Source organism: Solanum stenotomum, chromosome 5 (genome assembly GCF_019186545.1).
Source record: "Solanum stenotomum isolate F172 chromosome 5, ASM1918654v1, whole genome shotgun sequence".
NCBI lineage: Eukaryota > Viridiplantae > Streptophyta > Magnoliopsida > Solanales > Solanaceae > Solanum > Solanum stenotomum.
Window position 1 is genome coordinate 5126409 of NC_064286.1, and position 13229 is coordinate 5139637.

Sequence of the window (13229 nt, forward strand, 5' to 3'; positions counted from 1 at the left end):
ACGAGACGTCTCTGTTTCAATGAAAATTTCATTTGGATAAAATGAAAACGAATAGATCCTTTGGTGTTCATGAAAAGACATAATCTTTTTTTATGTATAACAAGAAAACTACTGAATCTTTGCAGCATGATTGTTACTGGGGTCGAATCTTCTCTGTCATAACCCTGCATTAGCAGCTCCTTTGTCTTGTTTCTAAGCTGAAATTCACTTTTTGTTTCTTCCGTACTCTAAAGATGTCTTCAATACAATATTGACGTTTCACAAAGATGAAATTTCAATGAATTTTCACCTGAACCAACCAAAAAGGAAACCTAGATAAAGTCAATCTTGATGTACTACCCAGCGGCCAGCTGCTACCCGGGGTTGTTTTCATCCCCCTCTTGATCCTCTCTCTTCTATGTCTTTCTGCTTCCTCAATTCACCCATTGCTAGCATAAATTCTTGCCAGTTTCACAAAATTAGAAGGATTCTCAGGCTCTACTTCAAACAAAGCTCTTCCAGCAATTTCTGCCAGCTCAACTTTTGCACAAGTTCGGCAAGAAGCAAGTAGTGCTCCCCAAGCTTTTGCAGTCACCTTCACTGGCATTTTCCTTATAACGTCATATGCCTGATGCAATCTCCCCACGCTACTCAATGCATCTATGAAACAAGCATAGTGATCGCTGCTTGCTTCAACACCACATCGAACTCTCATACGAGAAAATTACTTTTGTGCTTCATCAAGTAGTCCAGCATGACTACAAGCTTTCAAAATCCCAAGGGAAGTAATTCCATCAAGCCTGACATTAGCTTTTTCCTTTTGCTCAAAAATATTAAGTGCAGTTCTTGCCTTCCCTTGAAACGTGTAAGCTGAGATCAAACTACTCCAAGCAACCACATCCCTGTTTCTCATACTAAGAAATACAAGATAGGCTTTGTTAAGACACATGTAACGCCCATAAGCCTCGATTAATCCACTTCTCAACTACTGATCTGGACCAATTTCATTCCTTATCGAATACTCATGAATCTGTTTGATCAAATTCACATCTGTCATACCAAGACAAGCATGTCACACAGTGCAAGAACCGTAATCAAATTTGGCCTCAAACCCATCCTCCCCATCTCTCGGTAACACAAAATGGCCTTACTAAACCCATCTTCCATCTCTGTCAACCCCGCGATTATCGCTTTAATAGTGGAAGAATTAGGCTCCAGTCCACATCCATCACTCGAAACAACTCCAATGCACTCACAATATCTTTACAATATGCGTAAACCGAGATCATTGAGTTCCAAACGATCATATTTCTCTCAGGAGATTCATTAAATAGTTGGTGTGCAGACTCGACGAAGATGCATTTCCCGTAGCTATTGCCACCCTGTTTTGATTTTATATATTGTAGAGTAGATTTTGATATGCTTTATGTGAACCGGGGATTTATCAAAAATAGTCTCTCTATCCTCACAAGGTAAGAAACATTACGTACACACCATCCTTCAAACCCGCTTTATGAAAATTAAACTGAGTATATTGTTGTTGCAATTATTGGATATGTTGAGAGTTTTTTGTGAGAGAGCCACTGTTGAATTAACTAGTGGGATCCCTAGTCCTCTAGGTAAATTACTCAACATTTAACCGAATGCACCATTTAGTCTTCTTATAGCGTACTAGGGAAACTATCCGTGCTTCGTGCGTCTATATGAAAAAATAATAAATTAATATATTTCATTATAGATTGATAGTTATTTTAATAATGTAGTATGTCAGTGGTAGAGAATACAATGTAGATCTTATCTTCATCTAGGATATGATATGTTCTTTAATTTATTTTTTTCAATATGCAAAATAGAAATTATTTGCCTTTTTTCAAGTACAAACCTTTCATATGTACATAGCAAGCAAGAAATTTAGGATATATAAGTGGTAAAGTAAATGAAATAAGAGATCGTATTTTGAAACAATAATCTATTATATTAAGTTGAAAATATTTTTTTTTTTGTTTTAATTTCCTCTATCTTTTGTAGGAGTATTGATCCTCTATGCAAAAACCGATCTTAAAAAAAAGTTTTAGAAGTTCTATGTTGTGGCTTTATTGTTACATTCTTTTACACATTGATAAATATTTTTAAAAATATGAAAATGAACAAACAAGAGTTATGAATATTATTTTAGAGTAAAGTTATTAAGAAGATAGAGAGATATGAGTTACTAACAACTTGAATATATAATTTTATTAGACATTAAATACATTATGCAATGATTTTATTTGTAAAAATAATAAATGAATGGCGAAAATAAAGGGGGTCAAAGAAGAAGAAAAGAAAAATGATACTACATGATTTGGCTGCATAAGAGATGTGTCACATTACTATTTTAAAGGCCACAATTAAATAATAGGTAGGCTTAAATTTTCATAGTTATGTAACTAAGACATAAAAAATAACCTACATTATTACATTCACAAAGTAATAAAAATTGAAAAAGAAAAACTTATAATACATTTCAAGAAAGAAAAAAATAGAGACAAAAACAAATTGTTACATACGCAAAAGAATACGCAATGATATTATGTAATAAATTATTTTATCTTTAATTTTCTTTATGAGTAAAATAAAAATGAAACTCCTCATCATAATTCTTTTGGTTGAAAAAAGATAACTATATTAATTATGCTTCATAACAAAAAGTCGGATTGTAGAGACTAAATGAGTAACGTAGTCAAGATGTGTAGCTAAATTACTATTACAAGTCAAAGTTAAAAAATCTCTAGCAAAAGTAATTCCTAACTATGCTTCAAAAAGTTTCCTTCTAGGCCCTCTTTTGCAAGTAGATCCGCCACCATGTTCCGCTCCCTAAAGCTATGTCAAAGCCCTCGTCATATGTTACCAATTGAAGAAATTTTACAACACGTTTATGAATAAATAAATAAAATAAACTATTTAATGATAATAACATAAAACACAAGAAAAATATAGACAATTGTTAATATGATACTGCACTATGTATGATATTAATAATATTTTTTATCAAGTCATACCAATCAAAAAATAGTTATACGAAAAAAAAGAAAGAAATCTAAACTATACAACACATCTGGAAAAAAAAATTGCACTAAAATACAACTATTTTCCTATTACTTGAAACACACAGCAGACCTGAAAAATGGTTATCTTTACATAATTTATGCATAAAAAATTTCAATCTAAAAATGTAATGAATTTTTTGGGTCGGGTCACCGGGTTGTCTGGCGGGCTACCGGATTTCGCAAAACCCCAAACTCCATTCTTCTGAGTGACAAATTTTCTGGTAACGGCAAAACTCTAAACCCTTAACAACAATGTCGATTACTCTCTCATTTCTCTCATCTTCAATTCCCACTCTCAAGAAAACCCATAAAATCTCCTCAAATTTTCCTTCTAATGCTTTCTCTCATAATCAGATTCTTGATTTTCCCTCATCTGTTGCCAGAATTAAGCCTTTCAAACTAGAACTGAAACACAAATGTTCTAGGATTTTCACTATTAATTGTGGATTTCAATTACGTAGGAAAAATGGGTTTATTGCGAAAGCTGAGAGTAGTGGAGTAGATTATGGAAACAGTGTTGATAAAACTGAAATGGATGTTCGTGGAGAGAGCACAATGCCTGATAGATTCAGATACTTGACTAAAGAAGCTCCTGATAAGCCTGTTAGATGGCCTTGGTTCATAGGTATTTCGAAAAAGCTCTATCACATGTTCTTTTTGTAGGGAAAAAAAATGCCCCAAATAAAGTAGAATGGTTATAAATGATTCATATAGTCGACCCCAGAAGGCATAATTGATTGATTGATTCATATGTCTTTGAAACTAATCTTTTGGTAGTCTGATTGTAATCTGGCTTTGGTATTGCTGTATGAGAATTGAATTGCCCTTACAAAAAGAAAAGAAGTCAGCTTTTGTTTTTCTGTTTTACTTCCTTTAGATAACAGTGGTGTTTGAACTAGCTTGCTGGCAACTCGACTAATTCCACGGGGTACCTTCTACCTCCCACCAACAAAGTGGATATAAATATATAGTCAACCCCAAGCAGGCTTAGTTGATTGACTGATATGTCTGTGAAACTAATCTTTTTACAGTCTGATTGTAGTCAAGCTTTTGTTTTTCTATTTTACTTAGTTTGATGTTTCATGTGCTGCTGTTTGCTAGTGTAGTGATAAGAGAATTCATAATGGGAACAGATAAAAGATATTGAGATGAGGATAGAGATCATTCTGTGCGATGGACGAAGTCTGAACGAGTGCTGCTCTTATTTGAATGAAGCGGGAAAAAAATGTGATCTTTATAAAATAAATGTTGTTATTTCCTATTAGCAGTTCAATGTCTTATGATAATAGCTTAATAATGGTAAACTAGGACTACCTATCCTCCTGTTTGATTCTGGTTAGCTCTCATCTAAAATGGAAATTATAGACATTTCCAGGGGAAAGTCTTAATAGCCTAAATCGTGGATTATCTATTGGCCTCTCTTCTCTTTATATTTAGTAAAGTAGCTGTTATAAGAAAAGCACCAGAAGGAGGAATTGAACTTTACACAATTCCAGAAAACCATATACTAGTTAAAGATAACCTACTTTAGGTTGTTTAAGTAGGTTTGGGCTAAGGTCATTGTGCTCCTGCCACCTCTTGGCAAAGTAGGTGTATATATATATATATATATGATATATATAAGCTAATTTGTCAATTTTCTATATGTGGGCACTGATTTAGCTGAATGTGCAGTCTAGGCAGAGGGTTATGTAGTTGAGTATAGCTGCTGCTGAGTTGTTTGGTGATATTAATGGTAGTGCAGCTACATTTTCGAGCCTTCAATAAGGAGGTCACTGTTCTCTTAATCCAATGAATGCCACAATATTTTCAACAATTCTTCAAAATTGATGTGGGTTTACTGTTATGTCTTTGTTTGGACCACATGAGAGGTACATAAGCTGCTTGATAAAATTTTTTTTTGATACAAGTAGAAAGAAAGCCCAAGATACCATGTAGGTTTGGGGGAGAACTTGCTGGGAACATGTATATGCTGTTAGAGTTTCGTGTACTTGTTGATCATTTGATTTCCGTACGATTTTCATTTAAGTAGTAGCTCACATTCGTGTTCTGCACTTTTCATGTGTAGCTCTCTATTGATGAATAAAATGTTCCAGCTATAAACATAGAGTACTTCACTAACTCTGTAGTTGTTGTCAATATGCAGCATTGGCCTTTATTCTATATGCCTGGAGGACTGTCTTGTGGGAACTGGATAATTGGAAAAAGGCTGTGGGTGCTCTCTTCCGATTTCTCGGTTACATCTCGAAACTTGCATTGGCTGTTGTATACTACTTCATAGGGGATCAGATCACAGCTGTAATTAGGTTTATTGAATCATCAATTTACTCCATTCGAGCTTTCTACTCCAGTATAGTTGCATATGCACCAGTACAAGAGTTAACAACAATCATCATTTTGGCATCTTGTGTTCTTGCTATTGGTGAAGCGGCAGTTCCAGATTCTGTGAACAGCCAACCATACCTTCTTACAGCAGCTGGAATAATGGGATTTGCTGCTGTGAGAGGTTATATTTCCGAGCTGTTCTTTTGGTTTATACTCTTAGGCTTGTTTTTCTTTGCTCGATTTATCAAAAAAAGAGATTATGTGTCTTCCGCAATGCCTGCTGCTGCTGCATTAGCTGCTGTGGGAGAGCCTTGGGTTAGACTGGTAGTAATGGTCTCTTACGCTGCTTTGGCCATTCTGCAACACTCTAAAACGCCTTTGAATAAAAGTGAAGGGGAAACTACCAGTGCAGTTAGGAAGGTTCCGGTTCCTCTGATATGTGCTGCATTGGCCATTGGTGTCCGACTTGCTGCAAAATGGGCTGGTTATCGACATTTGACTTGGATGATTGTTTGATATTCAACAAGCTTGCTCCTTTTTCGAGCTGGTAGAGCATTCTTAGTTGTTAGGTTCTACAGTGACAGCATGTTCTCTCATTTGGCAAAATTGCTTGTTGTTTCTCTTTTTATTGCCTGTCCAGTTCATTTTGTACAACTTAGAGCTTATTTTTCTTTCAAATTTTGCTCTGAATGTTCTAAAGTTGTCTTTATTGCCTTCTACATATATGAAATTTCTCAATTTTGAGTCCGGTTGCAGTTTTGGTCCATTCATACCATTGCTATCGTCTCGTATTTATCATTGTCATTAATGGAAACTTCAACGTGAAACGGATGAACTCCATGTGTCCAAATTGTTTGAGAAAAAAGGTCAAATTTATCTCGCGGTGGGATTATTTTATCCCACCTTCTTCTATATGGGATAGTATCCCACCATGGGATAAAATAATTTTCAAGATCAGCTAATATCTCAAATAAAAAATGGGATAAAGTTAATCCCAAATTTTGTCTCGAGATTATTATCTTTATCCCACGTGTCAAATGACCCCCATTATATTATTGGCTATTTTATATAATATCATATCCCCTATAAATTATGCTATATACGTTTAAAAAAATCACACTCTATTTCATTTTTAATTTGTGTAAACAGATGTCTAAACTTTGATTGGTATTCATAAAATTATTGATATGAGAAAATTATGTCTATTTCAAAAGTAGTTATTTCATTATTCAATGTTATTACCTTATATATTTTGTTGCCACTTTAACTATTTTCAAATTTAATAATATGATTTATTTGCTTAATAGGTAAATCCCTAACATCAACTTTTAAAGAATAAGAAAATAAGGCAATGATTTGGTTAAGAGAACTTATCATAATCATAGCAAAAGTGTGTTGATTTGTCTCGTTAATAAAAAAATATAAAAAGAGATAATAATTTGATAATTTGCATGGTAAAATATAAGTTTTTAGAAATAGTTTGAGATAGTTATGATGCCTATCATTCAAAGTGAAGTTTTTTTTTTAAAAAAAAAATAAAGGAAAAAGAAACAATCACATAAATTGAGATAGAAGAAGTACAGTACAAAAATCAAACATTAAAATTTATCTATAATTAATGGATCAAAAATACTATTAACTAGAAATAGTAAATTCACAGATTAGATTAAATTTGGACTAATTAAGATAAATTAAGTTAATAAATGGGTAAACAACACGAATTTCACTTTCCGTAAGTTTTTGAAATTATCATTTGTGGCAGATTTTGGTCCTAAGATACATGTATTTAGTGCATCCAGATATATGTATCTCGGACATTTAGGGTCAAAAGAAGGTGTAATTTGTTTCATATACATTATATTCAAATTGATTTGTATGTATCTAGGATACACAGACTCTCTCGCTCATTTCTCTCTTTTTGTATTTGAAATGTCACAGATATCTTAAATATATATATATAATGTGATTTGCATGTATTTGAGATACACCAACTCTCTCGTTTACCTCCCTCATATATCATTCGCCTCTCTCCTTATTTATCTGTATTTCACATTGTATCTGGTGAAAAAAATACATATGAGTTGAAATTTGATATGAAATTATTAATTATTGAGACAATATGTAATTATTTCAAACTACTGGGAGAATTAATAAATATGACAACTTTTTGTAATTGAAATTTCTGGCTTTTATTTAAATATGATAGAAATAATTGTATGATTAAGAAGTTGTACTTTAATAAATAAGTGAATCAATGACTCACTCAAAATTTATTTGGGCTAAAATGGATTGAATTGATTTGAGCTAAAATGCGTCAAAATCCACCTCGTTCAATTCTTTCTAAATTTAATTGTTTTATTTTTATAAATTTTTAGTATCTTATTAAATCATTAATTTTCTTTATTATTACTTAATATCAAATAAAAAAATAATTTAACAAAATTTCTCATGAATCAATCTAAACTAAATAACTATTAATCCAATTTTTGATGGGCCCAAACTTAAACGGGTTGAATGGAATTGTGATTTAATGGGCTAACAACTCGGATCCAGAACAATACAATTAGGGTTTCGCCGTCCCCTTTCTCCTCTATATAATGCTAACAACTCTCATCTTCTTCATCATTCTCTTCTCAATCTAGCCTCCTCCACTAACACTTCAATGGCGTCTCATTAATTTTAATTGTTTTTTGTCAATTTTGTTAACCAAATTGTAGATCTCTGCACGTAGCCTCCCGGGCTCATCTGATTATTTTTTTTACATGAAGTTAGAAGCCCCAAAGCTCGTGCTATAAGTTTTTTGCCGTTTAGTGTTGCAGTATTAGCCCTTTTGTACCTTTAATCCATGGCTTATCTGTGTCAAATTAACGGCTAAATCCCATTTTTTCCAACAATTTTTTTTTGTTAATTATGCCTCATATCACCTTTAGCTTTTCTTCTAATTCAATGAAAAATATAGCTAGTCAACGAGGCATAGAGCAAATTGCGGTGTCAACGTGGGGTTTATGCATTTTTTTCTATTGTTTTACTCCTAAGTCCACTGCTATATTGTTGATCGTCCGTATTGGATTCTCCAAAAATATTATTTTCTATTTTGGCTATGATTAGAAGATTTATCCGCGCTTCTGAGAGTAATCTATGAAGCATATGATAAAAAATGGTTGAATTTCTTAATATGAGCCTAATTTATTTATTTTTTTGGTACTAATTTGTTGTAGTTTGAAATTTGGCAGTGATGATATAAATTCAGCTTTAATGCCAGTTCTGCTTCTGATATTCTGTGATTGATAGAGCTGTTCATATTTCTGAGCCTAAAAATTTATGTTTTACATTGTAATTAGTTGAGTTTTATCTTGTAAAATGTCTGTTAATTATGATTATAATTTTTGTTAATTAGAGGCCAGTGATGTATGGTAATTGTCCGTACCATTTGAGGAGCTTTTAGCTTCATTGATGTTATATTACCTTTAGCTTCTGAGGCCTTTTTAGTTTTTTTCCTTCTTGTGTGAATTTAGATTAGTAGAGCTTCTATCCTCTAGTAATGATCTTGTCGTCAAATCGTGAATTTGGATTAGTCGGGCTCTAGAAATGGTGGAATAAATAATGTCGAGACTAACTAATATGACCTCTAGTTTACTTGTTATGATTTTCAAGGCTTCTTTATCTGGTGGTCGAAACATAATCCATTTTCGATCAACTCGTTCCCTAGAAGCAATATTATTTGTGTTGCTCTATTGTATTTTTCTCCTTTCATAACCCCTTTTTGTCAAATGTGTTTGGAGTACACTATGGAGCAGCTACATTTGTAAAATTTGTAAATAGTTTATATTTGTGTTTGTTTAGTTTTGCTTATGATGATATAATCCATGTTAATGAGGTGTAGTGGATCCAAGACCTTGCTTTGCAGGGAGAACCACTTGGTGAAACTATATTACATATGATCATATTGGATTCTTCTGAGGTTTTTTTTAATTGGTATTTTTGTTTGTGTGATGAAATATTTGAGTTCACTATACCCTTACTCCTTTAAATTTGGGTGTAGGGTCTGATAAACTCATATAGTGTTAAAGAGTGTTGTCATCAGCTTCTTCTTTTGTATCAACATGTTTGGAGTTAAATAACAGCACTACATTTTTTGTCTTTCTGACTTTAAGTATTTTGAGGTGGTGTGATATGCTGTTCGGATTCTCTAAAAATGCTGGTCGACTTTCTTGTTGTGGTTCAATGCTCTGATGAATTGAGTATACCAAGTATATAACTAATGCAATGTTGATTTTTTTTACACTAGGGCTTGAGTGATGGAATGATCTTAACGAAGGCCAAATAAGACAAACATTGCAATTTGCTAGGATATGATATTTTATTATTTTGGTTAAAAAAATTAGGCTTGATTGATATGTTTGATCCACTAAGGATAGTAAAATAGGTAACATTCTAGAAAGTGGAGGAGCTAGATGTAAATTGATGGTTTATTTGGTTTATCATTTTGATTTTGATTTTAAGTAACTTTCAAATATGTTTTTCCATTAAAATATAATGCTTGAATTGATAATGATAAATTTTCAAATCGAATTGTATCGATATGCAACTCTTAATATACCAACGTCAACATCAAGGAGATACAATTTGTGGCTAAATATTCTGATAAAAGTCATTTTTACTTTGAGACGTGATGAAAGAAAGTACTTGACAAGGGAAATCAAGCCTGTTTACCTGGCAATTGGAGCTATCTAAAATGTTTATTTTTTAATTGAAGAATATTTAATTACTTGAATTTAGGTATTTTGAAAATAATTTTTTCATCTTTATGAGATAGTAATAAGGTACTTATATTTTTTTAATTTATGATTACACCAAATGTAATATTATTGTTGCAAAAATATTTATTTTCGAGAGTTAGAAGTGTTTAGTGAAAATTTTAGAACAGATATATATAAACATTTTTAAAGTAACAGAAGTTAAAATAATTAACTTTTTCAAAGATTTTTGAATTATTGAACAAACACAAGTTATTGCTTTAATATTCAGAAATGTTAATTTTAAATTGACTAGCTTTATATAAAATATTATTTTTTTAAAATAAGCTTTCAAAAATTATTTGTGACAACAAATATTTTTCAAAATAAATATATTATGAAAGTTTGACCAAACATATCCTATCTCACCCCTTTTGTATGAATATCAATTTCGTTAATTCTCAATTTCTCCTCCTTTTATTGGACAACATGCACATTTTGGACAAAGCAACATAATATGAGTTTAATTAATTGGTATACTAGTAAAATTTCTTGTGTTTCTCGTGAGAATTTAATATCATGAAATTTATAAAATAACTTAAAACCTATCGGTCATTAAAACTAAAATCCTATATAATCTGACATACAAGATTACATAATAACAAACATTAATAATGTAATGGAAAATAAAAATTATTACATCTTATCATTTATCCTTAATAACATAAGTATAAATTAATGACTGTAAAAATATATACCTTTATCTGTAACATAAGCAATGGTGTTAGTGAGTCACTCAATAGGAGCAAAGTACACAAATATTTAATTGTGAAGAAGAAGAAGAGGTTCATAATTTTAGTTGTTTTAAAATGAGAGGAAATCTTTCTATTTATAGACAATAAAGGATAGTGTGAATAAATGTTTATTGTGCCTTATCAGAAAGGTTACAATTATTTGGGAAAGTTGCAACCCTTCAGAAAGGTCACAATATTTCATAAAAGTCACAATTTTTCATAAAAGTCGCAACTCTTCATAAAAGTCACAACTCTTCATTAAAGTCGCAATTTTTCATAAAAATCACAATTTTTTTTATAAATTTCACAACTTTTCATGAAAGGGGAAGACTAGTTTTGTAAAATAAATAAATTAAAAGGAAATTTTGGTTTGTGGTGATGCCATGTAGGCGGGCCTAAGGTTCTCTTTTATATATACATATGATTGTTGGTGTACATAATTTATATACCAATTAAGTTAATTTTTACATGTAATGTATCCTATTTTAAAATTCTTAAATCTCACATTTTTTTTTTTTAAATTGAAATTTTATATCTATCATTGCCACTGAGAAACAATTACAATTTGAGAAGGAGGTCTAGACCTTGCCTTCTTGAAGATTACAGTAGCAATGGGCAAAACAGTTGCACAAAAGTGACAACTAGCAAAAGACTTCTCAAGGAGGGTCATAGTAAATCAGGGAAGGTTTCCTTTTTTTAATCCTAAAGGATGGAAATTGCCATTTATCTAAATTGAGGAGTCCCTTAACATGTGCTGGCAGACCAGATGTATCGGTAATAACTATGGTAGTGTTGGTTAGATGACTATAAGAAGCAAGTTTGTCAGCCACTCTGTTGGCTTCCCTATAGCAGTGATTGATCTGAATATTGTGTCTGAGGATCAACTCTCTGATTTCTTCCACCGTTTCTCTCATCTTCCAAGGAGTAGACCATAAATTGAGAATACTATTTAGGAGGAGGAGGAGGGAATCAGTTTCAACTGTAGTAAAGATGTGTCCATTGGCAATACACCACTTCAAGCCAAAGAGGTAGGCTTTTGCTTCAAGCAGTATTGCTGGTTCCATTTCCCAGGGAAAGAATAAAGGCCATAATGCAATTTCCATTTGAGTCTCGCACCACTCCACCTCCTCCACTAGATTCTCCAATACAAGAGCCATCCGTATTCAACTTCATGGAGTGATGCGAAGGTCTCGACCATTTAACCGTGGTGTGGATAGTGTCTTCAAGTTGTATTTCCATGAGCTTAAGTAGGCTTTCCCAATTCTCCGGAAGGTTAATGTTGGAGAAAACCTTTTTGGTTAAGTGGCAGATGTTGAAGACGATCAGAGAAATAGATCTTTTGGTGAATGGTCTCTCTTCCTCATATCTAGAGTTGCACCTTGATCTCCATAATTCCCAGATAATGATTGGAGGGATGATACTTAAAACATATTCAACGACTGGATTTTTGGATGTGGAATTCCAGCATCTTTGGAGCAATTCTCTGATATTTGTGTGCCTGGTGATAATGTCCATCCTGCCAATTATGGAGCTCCAGATTCGTTGTGCGTAGTCTCCTTTGCAAAATAGGTGTTCTGAGGATTCAAGTCCCGGGTTCATACCTGTAGCAACACAATAAACACATTTAGAAACATTGGTTATTTTAAACTTATCGACTATCTTATCATCAGTAGGCATTTTGTTATGAATTGCCCTCCATGTAACACAAGACATTTTATATGGTACATGTTTGTGCCATATTTTTGCATCCATACGAGCAAAAGGTCTCCTCTTTCTCAAAAGCTTCCAGGCTGAAGATACTGAAAAATTCCCAGATTCAGCAGCAGTCCAGAGAGGAATATCGTCAAGATTATTTGCCAAGTTGATGTTAAAATTGGTAATGATATGTTTGATGTGATCCGGGGGTTGGGGGTTTAGGGCATTCCAGTTCCAGTGACCCTGTTGAAAGACATCTTTAATAGTAATATGTTGGTAAATAAGGGTGTTCTCCAAGAGTTCGTATAACGAACCAAATTCATTCCATTTATCGAACCAGAAACTAGAATTCCCCTTGTTAGTTTTCCAAAAAAATTCTTGTTCCACTTCTTCTCTAATTTTCAGCATTGCCTGCCAACTATGTGACTGCCCTGGTTTCCACTGGACAATGGTAGGGTGATCAACACTACAATATTTGGCCTTCAAGAAATTAGTCCAAAGAGATTCAGTAGTTCTGAATCTCCACCATTGTTTAGCCATGAAAGCCTTGCAAGTGTCTTCGAGTTTTCTAAAATTTGATCCCCCCTCATTGTACGGGTAGCTAAGATTTT

General features: G+C 32.8%; 2 protein-coding genes, 6 non-coding genes and 1 pseudogene across 8 annotated transcripts; 7 read left to right on the forward strand and 2 right to left on the reverse strand.

The window, feature by feature from the left end:
* Positions 1 to 274: 274 nt before the first annotated feature.
* Positions 275 to 3266, reverse strand: LOC125865485 (putative pentatricopeptide repeat-containing protein At1g03510; annotated as a pseudogene).
* Positions 3216 to 6139, forward strand: LOC125865747 (uncharacterized). Its single transcript, XM_049545980.1, has 2 exons — positions 3216 to 3693; positions 5215 to 6139. Exons 1-2 carry the CDS (start codon positions 3321 to 3323, stop codon positions 5907 to 5909), a joined length of 1068 nt encoding a protein of 355 aa, XP_049401937.1. The 5' UTR covers positions 3216 to 3320; the 3' UTR covers positions 5910 to 6139.
* Positions 6140 to 8114: 1975 nt separating this feature from the next.
* Positions 8115 to 8272, forward strand: LOC125866432 (small nucleolar RNA snoR134). Its single transcript, XR_007446498.1, has one exon. It is a non-coding gene; the product is annotated as a small nucleolar RNA snoR134 (small nucleolar RNA).
* Positions 8273 to 8488: 216 nt separating this feature from the next.
* Positions 8489 to 8576, forward strand: LOC125866429 (small nucleolar RNA U36a). The gene has a single exon (XR_007446495.1). It is a non-coding gene; the product is annotated as a small nucleolar RNA U36a (small nucleolar RNA).
* Positions 8577 to 8617: 41 nt separating this feature from the next.
* LOC125866480 (small nucleolar RNA Z223) lies at positions 8618 to 8709 on the forward strand. Its single transcript, XR_007446535.1, has one exon. It is a non-coding gene; the product is annotated as a small nucleolar RNA Z223 (small nucleolar RNA).
* Positions 8710 to 8791: 82 nt separating this feature from the next.
* Positions 8792 to 8876, forward strand: LOC125866431 (small nucleolar RNA snoR117). The gene has a single exon (XR_007446497.1). It is a non-coding gene; the product is annotated as a small nucleolar RNA snoR117 (small nucleolar RNA).
* A 364-nt stretch (positions 8877 to 9240) lies between these two features.
* LOC125866482 (small nucleolar RNA Z278) lies at positions 9241 to 9356 on the forward strand. Its single transcript, XR_007446537.1, has one exon. It is a non-coding gene; the product is annotated as a small nucleolar RNA Z278 (small nucleolar RNA).
* A 61-nt stretch (positions 9357 to 9417) lies between these two features.
* LOC125866423 (small nucleolar RNA snoR97) lies at positions 9418 to 9527 on the forward strand. The gene has a single exon (XR_007446490.1). It is a non-coding gene; the product is annotated as a small nucleolar RNA snoR97 (small nucleolar RNA).
* A 2437-nt stretch (positions 9528 to 11964) lies between these two features.
* Positions 11965 to 13158, reverse strand: LOC125865486 (uncharacterized). The gene has a single exon (XM_049545684.1). The coding sequence runs from the start codon at positions 13156 to 13158 to the stop codon at positions 11965 to 11967; it is 1194 nt and encodes a 397-aa protein (XP_049401641.1).
* Positions 13159 to 13229: the final 71 nt, after the last annotated feature.